The sequence below is a fragment of the Danio rerio genome, chromosome 17 (assembly GCF_049306965.1).
Source record: "Danio rerio strain Tuebingen ecotype United States chromosome 17, GRCz12tu, whole genome shotgun sequence".
Classification (NCBI taxonomy): domain Eukaryota; kingdom Metazoa; phylum Chordata; class Actinopteri; order Cypriniformes; family Danionidae; genus Danio; species Danio rerio.
Window position 1 is genome coordinate 57,120,071 of NC_133192.1, and position 26,150 is coordinate 57,146,220.

Here is a 26,150-nt window from a genome sequence, read left to right on the forward strand (position 1 = left end):
CGTTTGAAATATTGTAATAAACTGGAGTAATAAAATACCTCCTTAAAAGTCTGAGTGAACCAGAAGTTGCTGAGACTTATATTTCAGTATGTTGATGTACTTCCAACTGATCTGAAACACTGAGCAGGGGGCGGGGCTTTCATTTATGCATCATTCCCTTGTAGCAAACTAACGGTAAGAGGGGCGTGGCTAAGAATATTGTGGCTGAAGCATTCAAATTGACTGATTGAGGATTACCAAACCAAACTTTTTTCCCCAGTGGATTAATTAGCACAGGTTAATTGTTCACCTAAAGATTAACAATGTGCACTATCAAAATAAACACTGTACATTATTTTGATTTCACACAAACTTTGTCCTCCACATATGAGAGAACGTCATTTGACTTCCCTTTAATTCAGTTTTCCAGTGAACCACATTGTCATTACATCTCCCCGAGGCATTGAGACGGTCATTCTGCAGTCTTGAACGCTCAGAAATGAAATGTCTGTGCAAACCGCAGTGCTCTATTTATTAGGTTTGGCCTCACTCATGTCTCTAATGAAACGGCTGGCAGAAGCTAATGCCGGATCAATTTGCACGCTTGTACCATTCTGACAGACTGTTAACAACGCTGCGACCGAACACAAGACTTTTAACACGCTTTACTGAGTCTGTCTGCCCGTCAGCCTGAAGAACCAGCTAAAGCAAAGCTGTCCACTTCTGCAAAAGAGGGAAAATAGTGACTACTAGGTGAAAAAAAAGGTCAATTAGAGCACAAGACAGGGTGAAACACTGCAGTTCCTACTGTGAGTTACACTGCAGTTCAGCCTGCTATTCTGTCTATTCAACAACAGTAACATCAGGCTACACACTCTTTTTCAAAGATAATTTAACAAAATTAATGACCTAAATGGAATTAACCTAACCAGTTAAACTCTGCTGCTATTTTGGGATTTCCGCCTGGATTTTGCCTACCCAAATTTAAAAGCTTCCCAAATCCACATGCAGAGGTGTAAATGCAAAAAATTGGTATTATTTTAAAGAAAACCCTTTGAATTTTCATAAAACACTATTGAAAGTGTTTAAAATATCTGTATATGTTGTCTGTGTTATAATAAACACCTAAAAAAAAGTTTTGTATTTTTTTGTTTTAAACTCAAATTTGAAAGTGTACCTTTTAGGTTCTGTGTGGTCTAGCGTGCTGTAATTTAGGGTGCTTTCACATCTGTAGTTCGCGTCATTTGGTCCGGACCAAGCACAATAAATGATACATTGTTGCATCTTCTGCCGCCTTTGGGTCGTTTTCACACCACACTGCTGGCTTTGGTCCAAACCAGTTGAAACGAACCAAAATGCAGTCATCTGACAAAATCCACATCTCTCATTGGCCAGATGTTGTTAAACATATTTCCTAAACTGCTTATTGATTGGTCCGAATTCATGTGCGGGAAAATGCCAGTGAACTCCCGCAGGTAAACTAAACCTTTTACTCTGGAGGGACGACTGCGCTGGCTGATTGTATCCCTGCTTTAGACAAACTATACATTAGGAAAATGAAGCGCGGCCGCGGCTGGAAAACAGTGTTTAATGTGTCGTTAGTCACTTCAGGAGGAGGTGTGAATTAATTTAGCTAAACTGTGACATGGTCATCTTGCGGAAATATTACCAACGATCCATCAGGTAATGTTTTCCCCTCTCTCTCTCTCTGTTGGTAAAGCGCTGTCAACAAATATTTTCCTCCATATCCCATTATGCACAGCGCATCGGCCTACGGCAGCTGAATTAGTCCAAAAGGCACAGTACTCTTTGCGGTTGGGTCTGTTTTAGTTTGGATCATATTCTCACCACAAACGAACCGCTGCAGGGTTCGTTTAAAAGCGTACGGTGACCACCTCTTCAAGCAGGTCTCGGTACGCTTATTTGGTCCGCTTTTGGTGCGCACTCGAGTACGATTGCTGCATTCTCACCTGCCCAAAAGAACCGCACCAAAAGGGGAAACGAACTCTAGTGCGATTCAATCGAACTAAATAAGGCAGGTGTGAAAGCACCCTAATGTTGGTGGTTCCTGCACATGTCTGTATCATAGGAAAAAGACAAACGTCTCCACCATAATCTATGCAGAAGTTATTGTATCCCAACTGAGAGGTGCTGTACAAGCCACAGGGAGGATCATTGTGTTCATATTTCACTATTCTTTTGTTTGATCAAACATAATTCACTGTGTTTGGACCACGTCAGACATATAAAAGGATTACTTATGCACATCAGCTCAAAAACAGAGGAGAATGGCCCTGAAGCGCACAGCATAAGGTAAGAGATGACAGCTGTCTGTGCTATCTGGGGCTGCTTATTGATCATGAATGTATTGTTTTCACTTCTGCGCCATGGAAACACGGCGATTCATTCAGCAACTGTTTGATATGTGAATATAATTCAGTAAAAAGAATACTAGAACTGTATGAGCACCGGCAAGCGCTTTCATTTGAGCTATTAATTATGAAAAATATGAAAATGAACCAATGTAAAATACCCAGCTCGGGAATCCAAAATACTGTGTATTTAAGTGTAAATAACTTTTGGTCAGTATCATAAAAAAAAAGTGATGCATATGAGCATAAAATATAGATTCTACACTTTCAAAAGAAACCACTTGTGGGGGTCTGGTGCAATGCTAGCCCTTTAAATCTTACCAAATACGCTTCTTCATACATGTACACATAGACATCACCTACATGCAATAAAAATGCAGCTTAACTATGTTTATAATAACTTCAACTTTATTTAATTGTAATGCAGTAATGCGCACCTTTTGTAAAGCTGCATGGAAACAATATAGTAAAAAGCGCTGTACAAATAAACTTGAATTGAACTGAATCATTTGGTTCTCTTTGACTCATTGGATGGAAACGCTGCTTCATTCACAAATCGTTTACGGGATATTCCAGTTTTGCGCATAAATCTAATTCCCATCTTTAATTGTAAACACAGCTAATGAGACTTTGCTTTATGTTCTCAAACAGCTGTAGTACACACACTACATCAATGGTAACAACACACACACACACTTTAAATACACACTTGAGAAGGTAAACCATGAATGCTGCATTGGTCTTACTTTACTGGGCTGCCCGAAGAAGGAGTTACTGGCGCATCTCTGGTGGATGACGTCTCGAATCAGATGCTTCTGGCCGTTGTAGGTGGTCAGGATGCTGATGCGCTCAGCAGGATATCCCAGCAGACGCATGTACATGTACAGCGCCACCGAATACTCGGCCTCTGCCAGATTCTACAAACACACACATATATATAAAGATTATAGACAGACTAAACATCCCTCACTGTAAAAAGCCTCCATGACGTCATGTGCATGTGCTAATGACATTCAAAAGGAGGATTATTTGCATCTCGCACACTGTTGTTGTACAAACCGAGAAGATTTTAAAAGTATAGTGAATGGATTTATAAGGATATTTTGGTAACACTTTATAATAGCACTGTATTAGTTATTGTTAATGTATCTATTACTAACAGGAACAATACATATATTACAGTATTTATTAAAATATTAGTATATGTATTATAGTGGATTAGTTAACAAAGTGCTTTGTTGGTTTGATAACAGCGCATGAACTAATGTTAACGAGCATGAATTTGGATTTTAATAATGCATTAGTAAATGTTGAGATAATAAATGCTGTACAAGGTGTTGTTCATTCTTAGATCACATTAGTAAATACATTAACTATCATTAACTAATGAAACATTATTTTAAAGTGGCTGTTAAATTTAGATTTAGAACTTTAATTGGATGCTTTACTCAGAAGTTGTATGTAATGCAAAATAAACTAGAGTGAAATTGTTAGTAAGGGCCTCATTAATTCATGCATAAATGGCTTATATCATTGAACTAAACATGTAAATGTAGAGTAAAAATGCTGGAAAATTTTACCTTGCATCATAATATAATCAAATCTAGTGATTTGAAAAAAACAAACATTAAAAATACTACAGTAACCAGGATAAAAGTCACTTTCCATATATATATATATATATATATATATATATATATATATATATATATATATATATATATATATATATTAGGGTTGTAACAATATACCGGTATGACGGTTTACCACGATTTGAACGTGCACGATTATCATACCATGAACAATTGCATATCAACGGTTTTAACCCTTAAAGACCGAGACAGCCGCCCGCGGCTAAAAATAAGTATTGCTCTTAAGTGTTTAATAACTTTTGATCCGCTGATCCGATGCATACAATTCAAAGATTGGCATAAAGAAGAGAATCTCAGCTTTCCAGTGCTGTATCACATAACATTCGCGGACTTTCAGAGGCTCCGGAATCAGTGCGATTACGTCATCAGAATTTGACAACGCTGATTTGACAAAGAAACGCTCGTCACTGTGTCTCCGGACAAATCAGACATGATACATTGATGCATTGTCCCTCCTCCATGCCCAGATTGGTTCAAACTCGCTATATCACAACCAATAAGCATAGGTTTCACTTTTGTTTGTGGACCAAGCTTTTTGAACAACACGGAATGAGAGATAGGCACACATTTATGCGCGGCTAAATAAAACGCAAAAAAAAAGTTTTGCATGAAATAATTCTCATACTAAGTACTTTTGCATGCACAGCAGCACAGAAACATGACAAAACAGTGACACAGCAAAGACGAACTGCTGCTCTTGCTGTTTTCAAAAGACGCAAATGAAGGTGCAGCTGTTTGTCTGCATTGCATACAACCACATCCAAATCCACAGACAACCATATCCATGCTGGCACATAAAACCAAAGGATGTTCCATATTGAATCTAGTTTCGTTATGTAACTATTTATAGTATAGTAAATATTTATATCTATTTTTTTACTGAGGATTTGTACCATGTTTATTTGGACTTTATTTGGACTTTGACACATTATTTATCATTTTCTTATTTTTATTTGTTCATTGTAAGTGGTGTTGTTTATAGTAACTAAAAATATATTATTTGGAAAAAGTCAAATTTGCTTCACTGTTCTATTATTTTGTAACATTTGTAACATACCGTATACCGCGAAACCGTCAAACCGTGGTATTGTTTTAGACGATTATCATACCGTGAAAAATTCATACCGTTACAACCCTAATATATATATATATATATATATATATATATATATATATATATATATATATATATATATATATATACACACACACACACAACAGTTCTGTCTGGTTCTCAAATCTGATTGGCTGATAGCCGTGCGATATTCTGCAATATCAGAACTCCTACAGCCTTTTTACACTTTGTGTATTACTCCGCCCACATACAGCCAGCAGAAAGCAGAAACTACAGATCTAAAGTTTAAAAGATGCTTGCTCAGCTGTTTAACTGTCAGCTTATGATTTGAATCCAATGTGGAAGAAAGTAGTTCCACATAGAAAAGGGTTTTTGAGACTCTCCATGTTTGATTTTGTTTTTATATACACAATTATGCCGTCAAACTGTTGTATAAACGCAATATCACACTCGAAGCAGTGCAATATGGCTGTATATCGGCACTGGTGGGGGCACTAAGACATCGCACGCCTCCCACCAGTGCCGATATACAGCCATATCGCACTGTTACGAGTGTGATATTGCTCATATATATATATATATATATATATATATATATATATATATATATATATATATATATATATGGCACAATCTTGTATGTAAAAAAGAAAATCAAACACGGAGAGTTTAAAACCTTTTTGTATTAGGAACTACTTTCTTCCGCCGTTCATTCAGATCTGCAGCTGATGTCAGAACAGAAGAAGTGAAGAGTGTGTGAATACTGTGAGTGTGTGCGTGTTTGTGCTGCTAGTGAGTGTATGCGCTACGAGTTAGGGTGTGAGTGTGTGCGCTGTGACTGAGGATGCGTGTGTGCATTTACGTGTTGCGAGGAAGTGAGTTTGCTGTGTGGATTCTGTTAGTGTGTGTGTGTGTACGTGTTTTTGTGACATATCAGGACACGAATCTGTATAATGGCATAGGTATGACACAGGTATTACAAAAAGGAGGTGAAATATGAGGACATTGGTGACGTCCTCATTTCTCAAAATGCTTATAAATCCTACAGAATGAGTTTAATCAGAGTAAAGCTGCACACAGTCTCCTGGGATGGTTGGGTTTAGGGGTGGGGTGAGGGCAAAATAATATACGGTTTGGACAGTATAAAATGAATGGAAATCTATGTAATGTCCCCACTTTTCACAAAAACAAACGTGTGTGTGTGTGTGTGTGTGAATACTTTGAGCGTTCAGTGAGTGTGTGTGTGAGGCTGAGTGAATAGTGTGAGTGTTTGTGTGTGCTGTGTGTGAGTGTGTGTGGACACTGAGTGATTGACTGTGCATGTGTGTGTGTGTGTGTGTGTGTGTATGCGTGTTGTCATGGATACTGTAATGAGGGCGATTCTCTCCAGGATGTTAGTGAACAGTAAGCGGGACTCATGTGACTCACACACACACCGCATGCCGTACGGCCAGCACTTAAAAACAATGCAGAGCTTCAGCAGCAGCTCAACACAGATCCAGTCACGCAGTCCTGCCTCGTCTTCATCAAGGGGAGACGGCGAGTGTTTCATTAACCACATCAGTAGATGTCACAGGAGTATCCCGCTGCTTTAAACACTACTGCGGCGGTCGATTCACACATTCTGTCCACAGATGTGTTTTGTTTCCTCTTATTCCAGAGCCAAAAAGGTTGTTTCAGAGCATTACAAAGAAAACAGAATTATAATTTGTTGTCTTTTAGGTGGCACCGTGTCTTAGTGGTTAGCCCTGTCACCTCACAGCAAGAAGGTCGCTGGTTTGAGTCCTGGATGGGCCAGTTGGCATTTCTATGTGGAGTTTACATGTTCTCCCAGTGTTCGCGTGGGTTTCCTCCGGAAGCTCCGGTCTGCCCCATAGTACAAACACATGCGCTATACAGGAGAACTGCATAAACTGAATTGGCCGTAGTGTGTGTGTGTGTGTGTGTGTGAGTGTGAGTGTATAAGTGTTTTCCAGTGCTGGGTTTGCAGCTGGAAGGGTATCCACTGCATAAAACATATGCAGGAATAGTTGTCGGTTCATTCCGCTGTGCGACCTCTAAAATAGAGACTAAGCTGAAGGAAAATGATTGAACAAATGTTGTTTATAGAACAATTTCAACATTTAACCCTTAAGTATTGTATTAAATTTACTACTACATTAAAGTGTGTGTGCATGAAATTCTTAGCTAGTTTATAGCTTAAATTAACATTAGAAAAATACGATTATTCTTCAGACTATAATCGCACAACCAAAATCTATAACTGCTGCATCCCTATTTATTACACAGTTTAAAACAACATATGAATGTGTCTGAAGAAGCCTACGTGAGCATTGATTTAGTTGTGCTTTAAAATCCAACATTTGAATATGCTTGTAAAAATAAGCCACATTGTACAATGCAGTGATGGCATGTCGTTTCAAAATACAACATATTAACGTTTAAATGTAGAAAAAGTCAACGTAGGTGTCTTTTGGCCCGTTTCCACTGAGTGGTACGGTACGGTTCGGTTTGGTACGCTTTTTTGGCCGTTTCCAATGTCAAAAGGCGAACCGAACCAAACCGTACCGTACCACTTTTTCGGGACCCGTTGGAAAGGGTCCCAAACTGCAGAAAGGGTCCCAAAAAGTGGAGCTACACGCGCAGCTGAACGCTATTGGTTTACAGAGATACGTCATTCGTAGACTCAACAAGCCAGAATGTAAACAAAGGACCCGCCATGTTTGAAATACACAGCGAGAGATTACAGCGGAATTATAAATACATATGCAGCCATGGTCGATCCTGCAAACAAACCCTGCCGTCGTCATGATAAACAGCCACAAAGCCATGGAGAACAGCAGATTCACCCTGTGCCGCGTAGTTTTTAACGAGCCAGTCTGAAGCCCGAGTGGTTTCGCTTTCTTGCTTGCGCTCGCCGCGCATCTCTATCTGAAATAACAAACTTCTTGATCTGATGATAATAACGTACGTTTGATTATTGACAAGCTTTGGATGCCGATCCTGTGAGAAGCTGACAAATGAGAGTGACCCATTCAGAAAGAAAAGGACAAACGGGAAAAAGGGGAAGCCAAGGAGCAGGTTATTTCTTCAGCAAACGTGAACAAAACTGCCTTTTAATCTTTATCACCACCTTTTGGACTAATATGAACTGGGGATGATGGAATGACTCTCTAACAGAGGCTACATGTGCTGCTGAAGATTACAGACACAGATGAGAGGTTTGCTCTGACTGTAGGCTATACTTTGTGTTGTTTTGAACCTAATTAATGACGAAATGTCTGCTTTGTGTAGTTCTTCTGTAGTTGGTAACATATCGGGGACTGTAAGTGTCTGTATGTGTTCATATATGTTCATTTATTTATTTATTTAATATAATTACAGACGTTACAGTAGACTATTTCACACTGTCATTGATCTGCAGTTATAATCAACTCATGTTTATAGAAAAGTTAGTAATAAACATTTATACACAAGTGTTTATGTGTGTAAAGCATCTGTTTTGTGAGAAGTGCTTTTCATATGATATGTGAGCGACCTGTGCAGCTCTATTGTAGACATTTTCTCGAGCGAAAATGGCGTCGACTGAAACTTTGTCATACACCACGTCCACCAAAAGGGGACCCTTGGTAGTGGAAACACAAGCCTGATAAAGGTGACCCGTACCGACCCGAACCGAACCGTACTGTACCAGTCAGTGGAAACGAGCCATTTATGAGCACAAATACAGCATATGGGCTCTTACATGTTGTCGTGTCATCACTTATATTAAAGTCATATCTCTCCGGCCCCTCGTTTAGAATGCTTCATGAACTGGCCTCCATGACAAACTAATTGAATAGCCCTGATGTATGGTGTCATGGATTTGCAGTCAAAACAAGTTCATTATAATGAAAGTCAATGGGGCAAAAACAGCCCCGAACATAAGGAAAAGGCGGTCAATTTGCCCAGAGTGTATTGTTGAGGTTTTTTTAATTATTGTTTCAAATTATTTTCCTGAAATATGTTTCAAAATAGTCACCAGAAATCATCCCATTTGCTGAAACACAGAGAAAGTTGTGGCCAAATTAAGCCTCAAAATCACCCCATAGTGGATGAAAACCCCAAAACTAGCTGTCTGAAACTGTTCAAAACTAGCACAAGACGATAATATTTGCAACCATAGCATTTAGAAATGAAAGAAAAATATAAATACATTAATAATCTAAACAGAAATACTGTGTGCCATTTCCAAACTACTAAAAACTGAGGGCTCTATTTTGACGGTCCATGTGCAGAGCGCAAAACGCAGGGCGCAAACGCTTTCAGGGCGTGTCAGAACGCATTTTTGCTAATTTAAGGACGGGAAATCTGCCTTGTGCCGTGGCGCATGATCTAAAAGGGTTGAGTTTATTTTCTTAATGAGTTATAGGTGTGTTTTGAGAATAAACCAATCAGAGTCTCATCTCCCATTCCCTATAAGAGTCAGCTGCGTCACACCAAGAGCGCATTCACTATTTACAGGACGCAAAGTAAGTCTAAGTGGAAAAAATGAGCATTTCACAAGCAAACAGTTAACAGTTCACAGTTCACAGTTTATTAACAGAAAACTGTTAAACAGAGCATCTACTGCGTGAGAATAAATGGATCACTTTCACTTTCGCTCTTGGATAGGGAAATTTTTAAGCACAGACATCAATTAGTCTATAAATAATTAATTTCATTTGTTAAGCGCAAATATTCGTTTCAAAACTATTTTAAATTCAGTTCTAATTTCCAGCAAACGAATAAATGAACAATAATAACAAAATGTGCTCAAAAACCTGAGTTATATCCTAAAACACATGCTGTGCCCCATATGGTCTAAAACCTGACCGGTGGACAAATCTAAGCTTGTTTTTAATAAAACAAATATAAATATGGATATAATAAATAATTCTGCTAATAATAATAACATTATACAAAAGCAAATTGTTATGAATGAACTGAAAAAGCCTCCCGAGATGAAGAAGACATAAAAGCAGTGATTTTCATATTTCTGTAGGCTAGAAAATAATATGTTTTGTAATACTTTAATCCTTTATATTCATATCCTATATCTATTCTTATTATATTCTATATATATCCTTAATATTTACATTTTTTCATATGTAAAGATATTTGCCTATTGCTCTCTTGTGTGTATTAAGCAGTGCGTAAGCGAGGCGCAACTCTGCGCTGGAGTTTAGACCGGGTTAGTTTTGGTCTAATGAAAAATCTATTATAGTTTCTTAAAATAGCAACGCGCCAGCAGTGCGCCTCGAACACCTTCCTTTTTAGAGCAGAACGCCTATGGGCGCACATATGAGCGCTAATGCATTTGCTATTTAAACAGCGTAGCGCAACGCCTCAAAACCACTCTTGCGCCAAGCTGAAACTACCAAAAGACTATTGCAGTCACGCCGTGCGCCACACTGCGCCGGGTGTATGATAGGGCCCTGAAGGGTATTAAAAATAAGTGCATGCCACAACATTAGCTGGCATTAGATTTTCCCCTTATATTCCACAAATGTGATGATGTTCTGGTTTAGTTTTCTCTCACCTGATAGAAGTATGGGTTGGGCTCAGATTCGCCCACGCCGTTGAAATCCTCCACGTTAATGAGCTGGAAGTCGAAGGTGAAGCCGGGGTTCGGCGTCTGGAACTCAGGCTGAAGCTGAACGTGAGGAAGATTCCCCAGCTGCTTATAGCGCCAGTTGTACAGGTTACACAGACTGACAAACACACAGCAGAGACAGACAGAGTCAAAACATGACAGGAGACTGCACATCTGAGGACTCAGCAATACTAATTATGCAAGATTCTAAAGGTGCAGTATGTAGGATTGCGCTAAGTATTGCAGTCCAAATTCAAAATATTAGAGAGGGGTTTTTTTCACCTGGCCCTCCTCATGCACTTGCAGGTTGCCGGATTGACGATACAAACAGAAGAAAATGTTCCTGACAATAGTGCTTTAAACGTTAAGTTGCTCAGCTAATGTTTATGATTGCGATATTTGCTCATTATAAATGTATTAGGGATCAGTAAAATCAAAATCAGAATTAATTGAACATTTTAAACCGATTACCAATAATGAATGATTATTTTGTTTATTTTTTGCCCTCGTTAGTTCACTGACAAGTTTTGTACAGTAAATATACTCACATATTACAAGTGAGAGATGTTTGAATGAAGGGTGCATTACCTGATTTTAAAATAATTGAAGGAAACACACACTATCTATGATTATTTATTGAACATCAAAGTTGAAATTATAACAGAAATTAAAATAATATAAACAGCTGAAATTAAAACACACATTACCTAAAACCAACAGTCATGTGACGCATTAGGGAAAATAATGGAAAGAATTGACCTGGAAAATTTTTATTATAGGCAGGGCTTTACATTAACACCCGCCAAACGCGGGTAGATTGTGGTTGTGGCGGGTTAGACAGCTACTCCCACTAGCCACTTTGGCTGGCTGAAACTCATTTTTAAATTGCCAGTGCTGCAGGCTCGTCGTCACTACAGATTAGACTGTTTGTCTAAATGCGTACAAATGTGATCTTAGAATCGAGAAGCAACACAACTGACGAAAACTGCTTTTCGCGGTAGCAAACGAAAGCAGGTGAATAACGAATGAGAGGATCACACGCACGGTGAGACAGGCTTTCCGGTGTTTAACCGCTGCCATTTCCTGACTCCAAGCAACCGTGCCTGGAAACTAAGGCCCCGTTTACACTAGTGCGTTTTAAAACGGCGTTTTAGAATGAAAACGATCCGCGTCCACACTCGCGTTTTACCCAGCGTTTCTGAACTGCTCTCCGTCCACACCAAAACACTGAAAACGCACATCACGTGACCACACAGACACACTTTGGCAAGCGCTGCAGCCTATCTACCCAGATGAGAGCTCTGCTAGTCGCACTTCTCATCAAGCATCTCCCGCTGGATCTAATCTCACTATATTTATTAAACGTGATATTTCATTCATCTTGTTGTCTTTATCTAACGACATATTCCCTGACTTTGGGCATTGGTATCTATTACTTGTTCTCAGGTAACGTGTTTTGGCTGAGCGCAAAGATAAGTTAATGATTAATGTAAGCACGTAGCCTATTCTGTATATTGACTGATTGCTTGCCTTTATTTCCTATAATGTATAAACTTATTGTATGTTATACTTTTGTAATGGCCATTATCGATTATTAAAACTGATATTCAGCAAAAGAGAGGGTGTGTTTCGTATTTTCACTGAAATTGAAAGGAGGCAGTTGTTATCGGCTCCGTTTTGTTATAAATATCCACACAGTGAAGATGACGCTCATGCAGCACGACGCCTCAACATTTCTGCTGTCTAAGTTGCTAATATTAAAATGAAAATAGGCAGTTCCTTAAATCATGTTTACATTTTATTGTTGAGCCAGGGTGATGTGAATGAAGTTATAAAGTTCACTGTTCCCTTTAAAGATTTACCCGTGTCCTCGGTATAGTCTGTTTTCCATATCAAACTGAGATGCAGCCTTGATCAAACTTGCGAAGTCTAAACTTACACGGAGAAAATGCAGGACAGAACTGTGTGTGTTAGGCTACTTAATATTGAGGAAAAGCCCCAATCAGAGAGGCGAATGTCTGCAGCCCCGCCTCCGTTTTCAGATGTCTCCGTTTTCCATCATCCACACTGAGACGGAGCAGCAGCGTTTCAGAATGAAAACGGCCTCTCCAGCGTTTTCGAAACGCTCCGTTTTCGGCGCTCGTGAACTCCGGCGTAGTGTGGACGGTTGGCGTAACCGTAGCAAAACTTATGAGTTTTCAAACTAAAACGCACTAGTGTAAACGGGGCCTCAACTAGTGCGATGCTCGTGCACCCACAGTCCTTCAGGGGCTGGAGATTCTTTGTAAACAGCAGCAATTGTAAATTGTAAATTGCTTTCCCTTTAATCATTCTTTGAACAGATTATTAATTGGCCTAACATTAACTGTGGGCACGGCATTATCCTTTCATTACCACACTCAGCATGTTTTTTACCCGCTTTCTTTTGCTTGCTGTTATTTTAGTTAATATAGTTTAATAATCGTCCTTTACAATAATATTGCTTCAATATGTTGTTGTAAGCACAGTTAACTGGTGATCAGGGATCTTAAGCCAGAACAGACCACTGTGCATAGTTTTAGATGCGTGAAAATATATATATTTTAAATGTCAGCTGTTTTGTTGAATAAAAAGTGTATGTATACAGCAGTATTTTGCTTGTTTTGACACATTATTTACAATTTGTGGCAGGGAAATAATTAGTTTGGTGTGGCTAGAGAAAAAAAAATGAATAGCCCTGAAAAAGCCCTGTGAAAGACACTTTTTTATGAAAGCATAACCCATTTACTCATGCTCATCGAGCAAGCTCATAAACAAAAAAACGGTTAAATGAATGAGGAGGAAAGTGGAAAAAACACAAAATCTAAATGGAGTAAATTTAGCATGCCGCAACCCATGCCAAGTCAAATTTATGCATATGAAATATATTTTTTCAAAAACAAACATGTGGCTGGTGATCAAAACAGTTAGGGCACTATCATACACACGGCGCAGTGTGGCGCAAGGCGCAGCGCAGTAGTCTTTTGGTAGTTTCAGCTTGGCGCAAGAGTGGTTTTGAGGCGTTGCGCTACGCTGTTTAAATAGCAAATGCATTAGCGCTCATTTGTGCGCCCATAGGCGTTCTGGTCTAAAAAGGGAGGCGTTCTGAGGCGGACTGCTGGCGTGTTGCTATTTTGATCAAAACAAACCCGGTCTAAACTCCGGCGCAGAGTTGCGCCTTGCTTACACACTGCTTAATACACACAAGAGAGCAATAGGCAAATATCTTTACATATGAAAAAATGTAAATATTAAGGATATATATAGGATATAATAAGAATAGATATAGGATATAAATATAAAGGATTAAAATATTACAAAACATATTATTTTCTAGCCGACATAAATATGAAAAATCACTGCTTTTATGTCTTCTTCATCTCGAGAGGCTTTTTCAGTTCATTCATAACAATTTGCTTTTGTATAATGTTATTATTATTAGCAGTATTATTTATTATATCCATATTTATATTTGTTTTATTAAAAACAAGCTTAGATTTGTCCACCTGTCAGGGTTTAGACCATATGGGGCACAGCATGTGTTTTAGGATATAACTCAGGTTTTTGAGCACATTTTGTTATTATTGTTCATTTATTCGTTTGCTGGAAATTAGAACTGAATTTAGAAATAGTTTTGAAACGAATATTTGCGCTTAACAAACTAAATTAATTATTTATAGACTAATTGATGTCTGTGCGTAAAGATTTCCCTATCCAAGAGCGAAAGTGAAAGTAGCTCCATTATCTCTCATTCTCACGCAGTAGATGCTCTGTTTACCAGTTTTCTGTTAATAAACTGTGAACTGTTTGCTTGTGAAATGCTCAGTTTTTCCACTTAGACTTACTTTGCGTCCTGTAAATAGTGAATGCGCTCTTGGTGTGACGCAGCTGACTCTTATAGGGAATGGGAGATGAGACTCTGATTGGTTTATTCTCAAAACACACCTATAACTCATTAAGAAAATAAACTCAACCCTTTTAGATCATGCGCCTTGGGGCAAAGCAGGTTTTCCCGTCCTTAAATTAGCAAAAATGCGTTCTGACACACCCTGAAAGCGTTTGCGCACTGCATTTTGCGCCCTGCGCATGGACCGTCAAAATAGAGCCCTTAATGTCAAGCCCTGATTATAGGTTCTGAATGTCAATTTCGATTACTTTTCGCTTAATCGCCCTGCCCTAACATGTATATTTTTGTATAACTGAACTTGCGTCTCATTTCTGAGGCTTGTTCTGTTCTTCAGAGGTCGCATTTTCACCTGCGTGCACATACATTGAGGCAGCCTTCAAGACTGAAGTGAAATCTGCAGTTTTTCCACAAAGACCTGCTGCACTGCTATCCACGATGTCTGCATTCAGGCACGGGGATTCAGGAGAAGTTCTCCTCATTTATAGTGTTTATATAAACACGATCATCTTTATAATGATATAACAGATGGCTGTGGCTGTGTGTATATGACAGATGTAGCAGGGCATTAAATTACTGTTTATTTCTTTACATTTTAACTTTGTCAACTCTAAAATCATGCGTCTCCTCATGGTTTGTCTCATTTTGAGAGGTGCCTGACAATTGTTTGCTTCACGCCCACTCCTCCCTCTGCTCGCATCATGAAGCATTTTTTGAAAAAGATCTGAGGTAGACCTGAAGTGAAAGAGGGGGGTTTCATGGCCCTTTAAGATGTAATAATTCTATTTTATTTGAGTTTTATCCAGCAAAAAGTGTGGTGGTTTCAGCTAATACACTAAACATCGGCGTCTCTCTGGTGGAAACTAAGGGCCCAGATCAGTGTGATGAGAGGACTGACCTGGCTCTCGCTCTGCCCTGCGCGTCCAGGTCCACGGTTGGGACACCGAGACGAACAAAACGAGTGAACAGCGACTGCTCCATGTTGGAGTATTTCTGAAAGGCCATGTTCTTAATGACAGGAGGAAGCTGATGGTGATCTCCAATCATAATCCAGCGCTTCAGCCGACTGTAGCCATCCTCTGGGTTCTACGGGTCACATACACACACACGATATCAACAAGCACAACCTGAACAAACCTAAATAGGCTGATTTGACAGCTCTCCTCGAGTTATACAGTTGAGTTTTACCATTTTTGAGTTCATTCAGCCAATTTATGGGTCTGGCAGGAGCACGTTTAGATTAGCTTAGCTTAGCATAGATCATTGATTCGGATTAGACCGTTAGCATCTTGCTCAGAAATTACTAATGCGTTTGAATAATTTTCCTATTTGACTCTTCAATAATTTCATCAAGTACTTAAAATGACAGAAATTGAAAAGTTGCTAATTTCTTAGCTGATATGTACATACAAATATTATGTGTATTATGTGTAATATTATGATGCCTACTGTAGCCATGATATGGCAGCAAAATTCCTTATTTATTATGCCAGAATGTGAGTTTAGTTCCTAGTCATATCGGTCTAGAAACAGGAACTTTTCATTTTTGTTGGTCTTACTACAGCAAGTAATTACAGAAGAGTCGAGCCTTAAATAGATAAACGACCCAAACTCTTTTTTTTTTTTGAAAATTGAGTGAGATGCTAGCGGTCTAATCCGATTCAATGATCTATGCTAAGCTAAGCTAAGCTAAAAGTGCTCCAGACAGAACTGAAGATCAGCTGAATGGATTCAGAAACTGGTAAAACAACATTTTAACTCTAGGGAAGATGTAAAATGAGCCAAAACAAGTGTTCCTTGAACATTTGAAATTGAATTGGTTACAATGATTCTCTAGATGAAACCAAGATGCATAGGATCAGAAAATGTAGAACAGTTTATAAATAAGTAAACTAAATAAAGAAGATTAATGATAATAAATAGTACAAGAAAACTCGGGGTGTATTTGGGAGCGAGCGAGAGCAGTACCTGCAGCAGCAGAGGGATGAAGGTCTCAATCTCCAGGATTTGAGCTGCTTCCTCCATCAGGATATTATCATACTACAAACAAATCAATTTTTGTTAAATAGATATTCAGATCAACACAAATAAAAATATATTTCATAATAATCACAGCAACAATTTCATACATTAAGAGACAATCCAGTTTTAAATTAAACACAATAAATGTGAGTTTCACTTCGATATACAGGTAAAGTCAAAATTATTCGCCCTTCTGTGAATTTTTTTTTCCTTTGTCAAATTTTTCACAAATGAAATTGGAAGGATTCAGGAATTTTTCCACATTATTTCCTAGTGGTGTAACGATCAGAAATCTCACGGTTCGGATCACGTTATGGTGCTTTAGTCACAGATCGGACCATTTTTCGGATCAGCCAAAAAGGGGAGGAGACAAATGTAATTTGCTTTCCAATTATTACAAAAACAGTCCTGCAAGACACTTTTGGTTTTAACAAATAGAACTTAACAAACTTAATTTGATTAAAAATAAAATGAAGAACTAATCAGCTAAATTCATTCCTAAATATATCATTTTTAAATAATTATTCAGTGGCACATTTTTGTTGGCCACCTTTTGGTTAAACAATGTAACTGCTGCCTACAGCTTTCATTTTTGAGCACATGATGGTGATTTTAATCTTTACCATAAACATCAGTTGTTTCATCTAAACTACACACTGTTAATCCAGCACTGCCGTGACTGTTTATAACTTCATAACTAACTCAAAAGACTAAAGACTGAATCTCTTTCTGGATTTTTGCATTTTTCAAACAAAGATTTGAATTCAGCGATTTGAAGGATTAATAAGCATATGCAAATCACCATCATTTATAACTGATGTTGCGTGGGTGTTGAGATCCCGATCTTTTAATGATTAATTGTTCAGCTTACACTAAATGCATTGATGCAAGCAAAACAAGTAGTGACAGAAAACACCTTTAATAACCTAAGAAACCCACCACATCCTAAATTACTAGGGATGTAACGGTATTGTAAATACCGTCATACCGCAATATTAAATTTTTTCGATATTACCGAAGTCGCATGACTCGGTAAAACTATAGATCTTCTGAGAAAATTTGCTCAGGCGAATGAAGCGAACGGGAGGTAGCTGAAACTTCATTTCCCATCAGCCCCGGCGTGGCCATAATCCTTTGCAGTCTGTTGTCGCTACAGATCCAGTAATGCGGAAATGGAGTGTGCTGCTAGTAGCGGAGATGAAAAAAAGATGAAAATGATCGAACCTAAAGCGGGTGTTGTCGCCGCGCGCGTGCTGAATAGCGGTGCTGTCGCGCGCGTTCTGATCAGCTGTGTTGTGGCGCGCGTATTGTAAAGCGCCGAGGGGGGGTTGAGCGCGCCTACTGAAGGGCTGGACTGGACGGAGGTTGTGTCGCGTCGCGGGGGCACTTTTGATCGTTTTGGAAGGGCATTTTCTATCCAAGACTAAAAAGGGCATGTGCACTGCACAGGTTGAGCCCTATGTGTGCATGTGCCTGCAAGTTGGGGAATACGACTAATAACAGTCATGGGGACTGCAGAAACACAGCACACTGTTCAGATTGATGCAGACATTGACTTGTACCGCAAAGAGATCTCTATCTCACTCATGGTTTGTCTTCTCAAGTGGGGGAAAGACAATGCACAACGTTACCCACTGCTGTCAACATGGGCCAAGTCATATCTCTCTTGTCCCAGAAACCTCAGTCCCAAATGAGAGGGGTTTTTTCTGTTGCAGGGGACATTGTAAATACCCAGAGATACCAGCCTTTACCAAATTATAGTTATATGATAATTTTCCTTTAAACCCATCTCTATCTAAGTGAGTGATTAAATGTTGAATGTGATGAGTTTTCAACAATACTAAATTGAAACTTTATTTTTTTTTACATGGTTTAAAAATTTTTTGTTATTAAAATTGAAGTTCCTGTTTCAAAGCTTACAGATAGATGACTAATTTGTATGTCATTGACACTTTTGGCACTTTTTTGGAGTATTTTCAAAAGTTTTTTTTTTCCTGTAAATGATTCAATAAATACCGTACCGTGACATTCATACCGAGGTATTACCGTACCGTGAAATTCTGATACCGTTACATCCCTATAAATTACCCACTACAACTTCTTCCGTCATCATTATATTTTACAGGAAAGCCTAAAAGCTTTCATACAGGTGATCTGAATGATGTGAGAGGCCATTTCTCTGCGATCGTTACAAATTTAGGATTAAACTACAAGTTAAAACTAGAACCTAAAGTTTATTGATAAACTTTGATGTTGGCTTGAGAAAGCCAACGTGACTGCGCTAGGACTGGGAATGGCAGTTGGTAGGAAGCACGGTGGCGGTTGCTAAGTGGTTGCTAGGCAGTTGCTAAAACAATTATGGCATTGTTAGGTGGTTGCTAAGCAGTTGCTAAATGGCAATGCTCGTGTACTTGTTTGATCAAATGCTAATACTTAGAAGGCATTTCTAGAATATGTTATTGCATTTAGATAACCATTCATAGCATGTAGCTAATCGTTATTAGCACTTGGCTTCCATTATCATTGTTACCATGCATAGTACACAGGAAGTCCCATTTGCTAGCATGAGTCAAACAAGCCAATGGCCAGGTCCCTACGATGTTCTGATGTAGAGATATTGCTATTTTTAAATGGTTGCTAGGTTATACTGTTTTATTGCTATGGGGACATTTGACAGGTTAGTGATGATACATCAAAGCTTCTTGGCAATATGAGTGATCTTAATCAACCCCGATGTTTCCATGACAGTCTTTATGAGTGTCAAAAACTGGACTTGAACATCATGTATTCCTGGTGTTGGGTTGCGGCTGGAAGGGCATTCGCTGTGTAAAACAAATGCTGGATAAGTTGGCGGTTCATTCCGTTGTGGCGACCCCTGATTAATAAAGGGACTAAGGGAATGAACATTATGTAAAAATGGCTTGCCGTATTTTTTTGAAAATACAATGCTAATAAGTGTGAAAGTGATACATGCAAAAATGGCTTGCCATATCAGTAAAAAATATGGAGTTTAAGTCAAAAATGGCTTGCCATATTTTAAGAAAAATAATGCTTAAAAATTATTTATTGGAAAACTATAAGTCTGATAAACCTTAAAGATATAGCAACAAAATCTAACGCATCTAAATACAGCTTTTGGCCAAATTTGGGGCTTGTATAATTTTTTTATATGCCCGGATTATAAAAATGTAATATTTAACATTTTTTATTAAAAAACAATAAGTCTTATAGGCATGAGGAGATATAGCAACAATCTTGAATGCAGAAGGCACATTTTGACCACATTTGGGCCTTGTGGCATGAACGACCTAGGAGGAGATGCGTTTGTTTTCAAGGACAGTGTAGCATAACAGTATGTTGGCTTTCTCAAGCCAACATAAATATGCATTTATCTTCAGGTCACGTGTTCCGAACTGTGGGTTGTGATCTGTAGGAATACCGAATCAACCGTGATCCATTACACCCCTAGTATTTACAATAATATTTTTTTTCTTCTGGAGAGAGTCTTATTTGTTTTATTTTGGCTAAAATAACAGCAGTTTTAAATAGTTTTAAACCCATTTTAAGGTCAATATTATTAGCCCCTTAAGCAATATTAGTTTTAAATTGTGTCCAGAACAAACCACTGTTATACAATGACTTGCCTAATTACTCTAACTTTACCCTAATTACCCTAGTGGAGCCTTTAAATGCCACTTTAAGCTGAATACTAGTGTCTTGAAGAATATCTAGTCTAATATTATTTACTGTCATCATGACAAAGATAAAATAAAACAGTTAATAGAAATGAGTTATTAAAACTATTATGTGCTGAAATGTGTTCTGTAATCTTCTCTCCGTTAAACAGAAATTACAATTCAACAGGAGGGCTATAATTCAGACTTTAACTGTATGAATGGTGCCTTAGTCAAAACATAGCAGGATGTTAATTTTGGTCCAAATCACGCAGCTCTAACTAACAGCATGTGCTCAAAACTTTAAAAGCATTATATCAAATGCACATAAATGAGAATTACACATCCAGACCGCTCCTCAGTATTACCTTGAAGCCAAGCTCCACCAGATCGTGGCGTTTGAGGGCCGCGTGTGTGCAGGTCATGGCGATGATCTTGGCTTCTTTAACCAGCAGGTATTTGGATCTGTCCAATCCGCTGCGCAACAGCTCAAACGCCCTGAACTCCTGCGGGACACACACAGATGAGTTTATCAAGCACCATCGCTAAAAACACCAGCAACGTTGTTGGTTTTGTTTACCTGTAAAATCACGTCAGAGTAACACAACTGTGCATCTTAAAGCAACACTACAGCAATTTGTTCATGAAAGGATCGCTTTTAAACGAATCGCGTGAATTTCAACACTCAAATTAAAGATTGTGTATTTATCCGAATAATCGAACTAAAGAGAAATCGAATTAAGATGTGTGGTGGATGCCGATTTTAGTCGCATTATTGAAGCGCATTACAGACATGTGAACAGCTTAATCGAATTATTACCCTCATGTAGGGCTTTTCGCCAAGTTTTGCGACAGGATACACGCACACATGCACGCACAGCTGTTTGACGCTCTTTGCACCCACCGAGTCAGTGCAGACCACAGACACCTGCATCGAGAAACGCGGAGCTTTTTTTCTTCCATTCAGCATGCAGTATCCGCTTGTTACGTGTGACGTCACGCGAAGCGGCTTCCGAGTCCAAGCGCTCTATTCAACTGAATGGGGAGACTCATGAAATGGTAATAATAAACGTTTACAAAGCGATTTAATGCTTTCGAAAATCACGATCGCAGTATATATGTCCATGCCTAATATCCGATGGTCAGAAAAGGAATCATTTTTTTAATAATTGTAAATTTTTTTGTATTTGTTAAGCAGCAAGCCCAGAGATTGTTGTGTACACTATGATTTTATATAAAATTAACTTTAATGTGTGATAGGAATAAAACGTGATCATAAACGAATGATTTCTCCACTCAAATGAATGCCGGCTTGGACCCGGAAACAGTATTACATACGTCACAAACACGTCACCACTTAACAAGCGGATGAACTTCCTTTAAAACAACACTCTTCCAGCAGTTCATAGTTGCATCCAATATCTCGTTTGTCACGGGGGGCGTGCCCGAATGAATGTGAAAGTGCCAAATCACAGTTAAAGTCGACAAATTAATAAGGAAACACCCAAAATTACATGAAACTTTGGAGGAAATGCTGATAGCGAGGTGACGCAATGACGGTTAATCTAAGTATGCGGTATAACATGTAAAACGGGATCATGAAACAAACACTATAAAAGCAGCTCATGTAAACGCCTTAATCTTAAAATCGTCTATATTAAATCAAGGCAAATAATTTGATTACTGATGCCCATGTAAACGTAGTCAGTGATCACCCCAGCTACTGATTATGGGCTTTATTCAGTGTTAAAGGCTACTAATATGAGTTTAAACACCATTATACATGACATTTACTGCCATATGACTGAAAGCAGCAGCAGATAATTCATCTCAGATCTTGAAAATAAAGTAGCTAGCAAACATGTGAGAACTGTGAATTGGTGCAAACCACCAAACATCAGACACTCAGCCTGTACTTTTAATAATGCTAAAGAAATTTAATATGTATTAATTAGATTATAAACATTATTCCTTTGGAAGTACAGCACACTATTCTGCATTTCTGCATGGCTGCTATTAAAATCTTTCTGTCAGTCTACATCAGGGCTATTCGATTGGCAGCCCGAAGGCCGAACCCGGCCCCTGAAGCAATTTGTTCTGGCCCTCCAAATAACGTGACCAAGACATAAAAATAAATTTAGTTCAGTCGAAAAACAGCTGCTATAGCTATGAAGTGACGTGCGTCTGTTCAATTCAGTATGAGCTGCAGAGGCGTGGTTCACCATAACGCCCTATTCACACGGGTCGTCAGCGTCAACGCTTCCCATTCACTTTAAATGGGTGACGTCAGGCGTTGCCGAACTGCATTGTGGATCCGTCGGCGCCGCTTCAGAAGCGTTCCTCGCTGCAGAAGTTGGGACCAGCTCAACTTTTCAAGCGCCGACGGAAGCGTCAGCCAATCAGATCGCTGTATGCAAATACACCAGCTCAGACAGTGGCCTATTGCTGACTGAATTTCATTGGCTGACGCTTCTATGACGACCGTTTCAGCTCCAAATTCAGACACGCCCTCTGTCAAGCGTTGACGCTGAAGCCCCGTGTGAATAGGGCGTAAGCGAGTTTTGCGGACAGCCGAAAGCATTTGGATATGTTTTGTAGAAAATGCCTTTTGTACAATGCACTGTAATCATTAATAGGGATGCAACGATTAGCTGATTTCACTATTAACTGCGCTTTAATTCGTCACAGTTAATTAATCGTAAAGGCTTCTCTAAGCCGCATTTCTGTTGCACGGAAAAGTTATGACAAGTTGCCAACTGTGCGCTAGTTTAAAGTTCCAAGTATATACATCGAGGCTAATACGCACGCACACCGGATTAACTATAGCAGCGGCCGTTCCCATATCACGTCTTTTCCGCTTGTAAGTTTGTTATTTCTAATGTAAGAAAGACAATATGAGCGTACAAGCGGAGCAACGCGCTTGTCTCTGTCGGGACGCACGCAGTAGAAAACATCTCATGGTGACAGTTGTGCGTGCCTTTCCGTGCAATGTCAACAAAAGATATGTTAGACGAATTTTTATTAAAATTATTACATACGCATGAACCCAGATGATAACAACAGTTAATCTAAATAGCTACTTCCCTAATATAAAGCTTGTTGTTCTAATTTACATTAGACGTGATCACCGTGAAAGGCAAGGCAAGTTTATTTATATAGCACATTTCGTACACAGTGGCAACTCAAAGTGCTTTACATAAACAAGAATAAAAGAAACAAGTAAAATAAATATAAATAATAAATAATAAAGATGATAAAAGAAACATAAAAACAGGTAAAATGTGATTTAAAAGAATGATAAAGAAGAGAAAAACACAATAGTGCGATCTGTCGGACGCAGCACAGTGCTCATTCAGTAAAGGCTCAGCTAAACAGATGTGTTTTCAGTCTTGATTTGAATGTGCCTAATGTTGGAGCACATCTGATCATTTCTGGACGCTGATTGAAAAGTAAAAGCATGATTATTCCTAGGACTGCATCGTACAACCAAAATCTATAATGTTGCATCACTAATTGTTATGCTGTTCAAAACATAACATATGAATGTGTCTGAATGTAGAAGAAGCCTACTTCAGCAATGCCCTGCTTTTGTTGTGCGAAATACAACATTTGAATGTTTGTAAACAAAAAAAAAGTAAATTGGACAATGCAGTTGTTTTAAAATACAATATATTAACATTTTAATGTGGAAAAAGCCAATGTGGGTGTCTTTATGAGCACAAATACAGCATATGGGCTCTTATATGTTGTTGTGTCATCACTCATACCGTACGTTCACACCGAAAGCGGCGAGAGCGTCCAAAGGTCGCTCTGGCCACCCTGGCGACAACGCTGTCTGCCTTCAGCTCCGGCGGCGAGAGCGTCAAAACTCGCTACATTGATCTCGTACTTAAAGGAGCCGTTGCAGCATATCAGTTACATTCCTGCATAAGGCATGTTTTAGCGTGAAAATGTTGCGCACTTTTTATCAAATTCATATAACAATGGAAGATCAAGTTGCGTGTGGTGCGGCTTTGCTCTATTTATCCAATATGTGTCCATATGTCTGAAATATCCTGAAGCAGCAGTACTGTTTTGTACTGTCACATCGCGTGAGATTCCCGCTTTTTAAAGATAAATTTATATAACATTAATGAACATCAGTAACTCGCCAGTGACTTATTTAATGTATATTCCTGTAAGAAAACATTGTAAATAATTGGAAATGCGGCGACCGCAATAATCAAACCCTTCGGAACAACTGTGGTCGGAACCAAAGTTCACAGGTCTGTGTTCCCTGAACTGCTATCAAGCGGTGGACGTCTTCATTCTGATTGCTTGCCGCCGAAACGCGTCATAGCTCATTACCATAAAGTTGATTTCATTTCAACTCTCCTCGACGCTCACGCCGGCGAAGACGCGCCGCTCTGCTCCTCGCCGCTTATCGTCGCCTATCGCCGCCGGCTCTCATTGAAAATGAATGACTTCCGGCTACTTTGACGCTCTCGCCGCTTTCGGTGTAAACGTACGGATATAGCAAGTCATATCTCTCCCGCCCTTCGTTTGGGATGCTTTTCATGAACCGGCCCCCATGCCAAACTAATTGAATAGCCCCAGTCTACATTATTAGGTAATGACCTAAATCAAGGAGTGTATTAGACTCTATTCAACTGATCATCTATTAGAGCCATTCGCTAATCAACTACGCAGCTTTGTTAAGAGCTCATAAGTAAAAGCCAACACAACATTTAACAAAATGACTATGAATTCCAGTGAGGTGAGATTGTGTTTCCTTCTACTTCCTGTCATTTGTCAAGTAACAGCATCTCTCATTACACTTAAGATGTGGAGTATCTGTTTCTGTTCAATACGGTCTCAGGTCTGCGCAGAGAAGAGAGAGCTTAACCCAGCTGGATTATTTCAGGACCGATTCCAGTGGGAAATGAATATTTGATGCACTTCTGCATTAATATTAAGCCCATCAAAGCATTCAATATTGATGAGGCCACTTTTTTAACCCCGAGACTCCAGCAGCGGCGCTCGAGGGACAGAGATGGCCGAACAAAGCCGGACACAAACACACACATGCTCATGACGCACAACTTTACGTCTTTGTTGGCAACAGAGGAGCACAAAGGATGAAAGGATGGGAATCAGCATGAAAGAAGGGGCCATCCCAGAATAATGGGCTTATAGAGAGAGGGGGAGATCGTTATTGATCAGCCGAGCAAACCACAGGTTTAATGCTAACCTGAACTCAACTGACGGCTCATTCAAAAGTTAGCATCCCAAACATTATGGCAAATGCTTTGATAAAAGATGGTGATCCGTGCTTCTCTCAATTATCCAGCTAGCTCTCGGCAGCTAGCTTGATCACATGGCTAAGCAGGGTTGTGCCTGTACCTGGATGGGAGAACAAATCAAAAACACTAGAGCCACTTTTTTGAGTCCAAACCATTCATGCAGGCATGGTTATAGGTTGTGTCGCATTGCAATTGGTTTTTATTTCAGATGACTTTTTAGGGCTCAGAATAAAGGTTTTACCAAATTCATCTCTAACCACATTAAAAAGAAATAATTATTACTTAGCCACATATTTAAATGTGTCAAAACAAGCAAATATATAGCTGTATACATGCACTTTTTATTCAACAAAAATTAAAAAGATCTATTGTCATGCATCTAAAATATGCACAGTAGTCTGTCCTGGCTAAAGGACCCAGATCAGCAATTAACTACACACACAAATGGGGAGTTAATCTCATATTAAAGAAATGTTATTGTAAAGGATGATAATTAAACTATATTAACAAAAATAACTGTAAGCAAAAGAAAGCAGGTAAAACAATACCACGAGTGAT

At 38.9% G+C, this 26,150-nt stretch overlaps 1 protein-coding gene across 6 annotated transcripts in view; it reads right to left on the minus strand.

Annotated features, from left to right (window-relative positions):
• aqr (aquarius intron-binding spliceosomal factor) overlaps positions 1 to 26,150 on the minus strand; it is a 103,098-nt gene that overhangs the window by 15,267 nt on the left and 61,681 nt on the right. For 5 of the 6 annotated variants that reach the window (XR_012392663.1, XR_012392664.1, NM_200464.2 and 2 more), the window contains 5 exon segments: positions 20,679 to 20,816; positions 16,583 to 16,654; positions 15,513 to 15,700; positions 10,639 to 10,810; positions 3,098 to 3,268 (listed from right to left, as the gene is read on the minus strand). Coding sequence is in view for 3 of the 6 variants with exons in the window: in NM_200464.2 (NP_956758.2) it covers positions 3,098 to 3,268; positions 10,639 to 10,810; positions 15,513 to 15,700; positions 16,583 to 16,654; positions 20,679 to 20,816 (741 nt within the window). In the remaining 3 variants the exon portion in view is untranslated. 6 annotated transcript variants of the gene reach the window in all.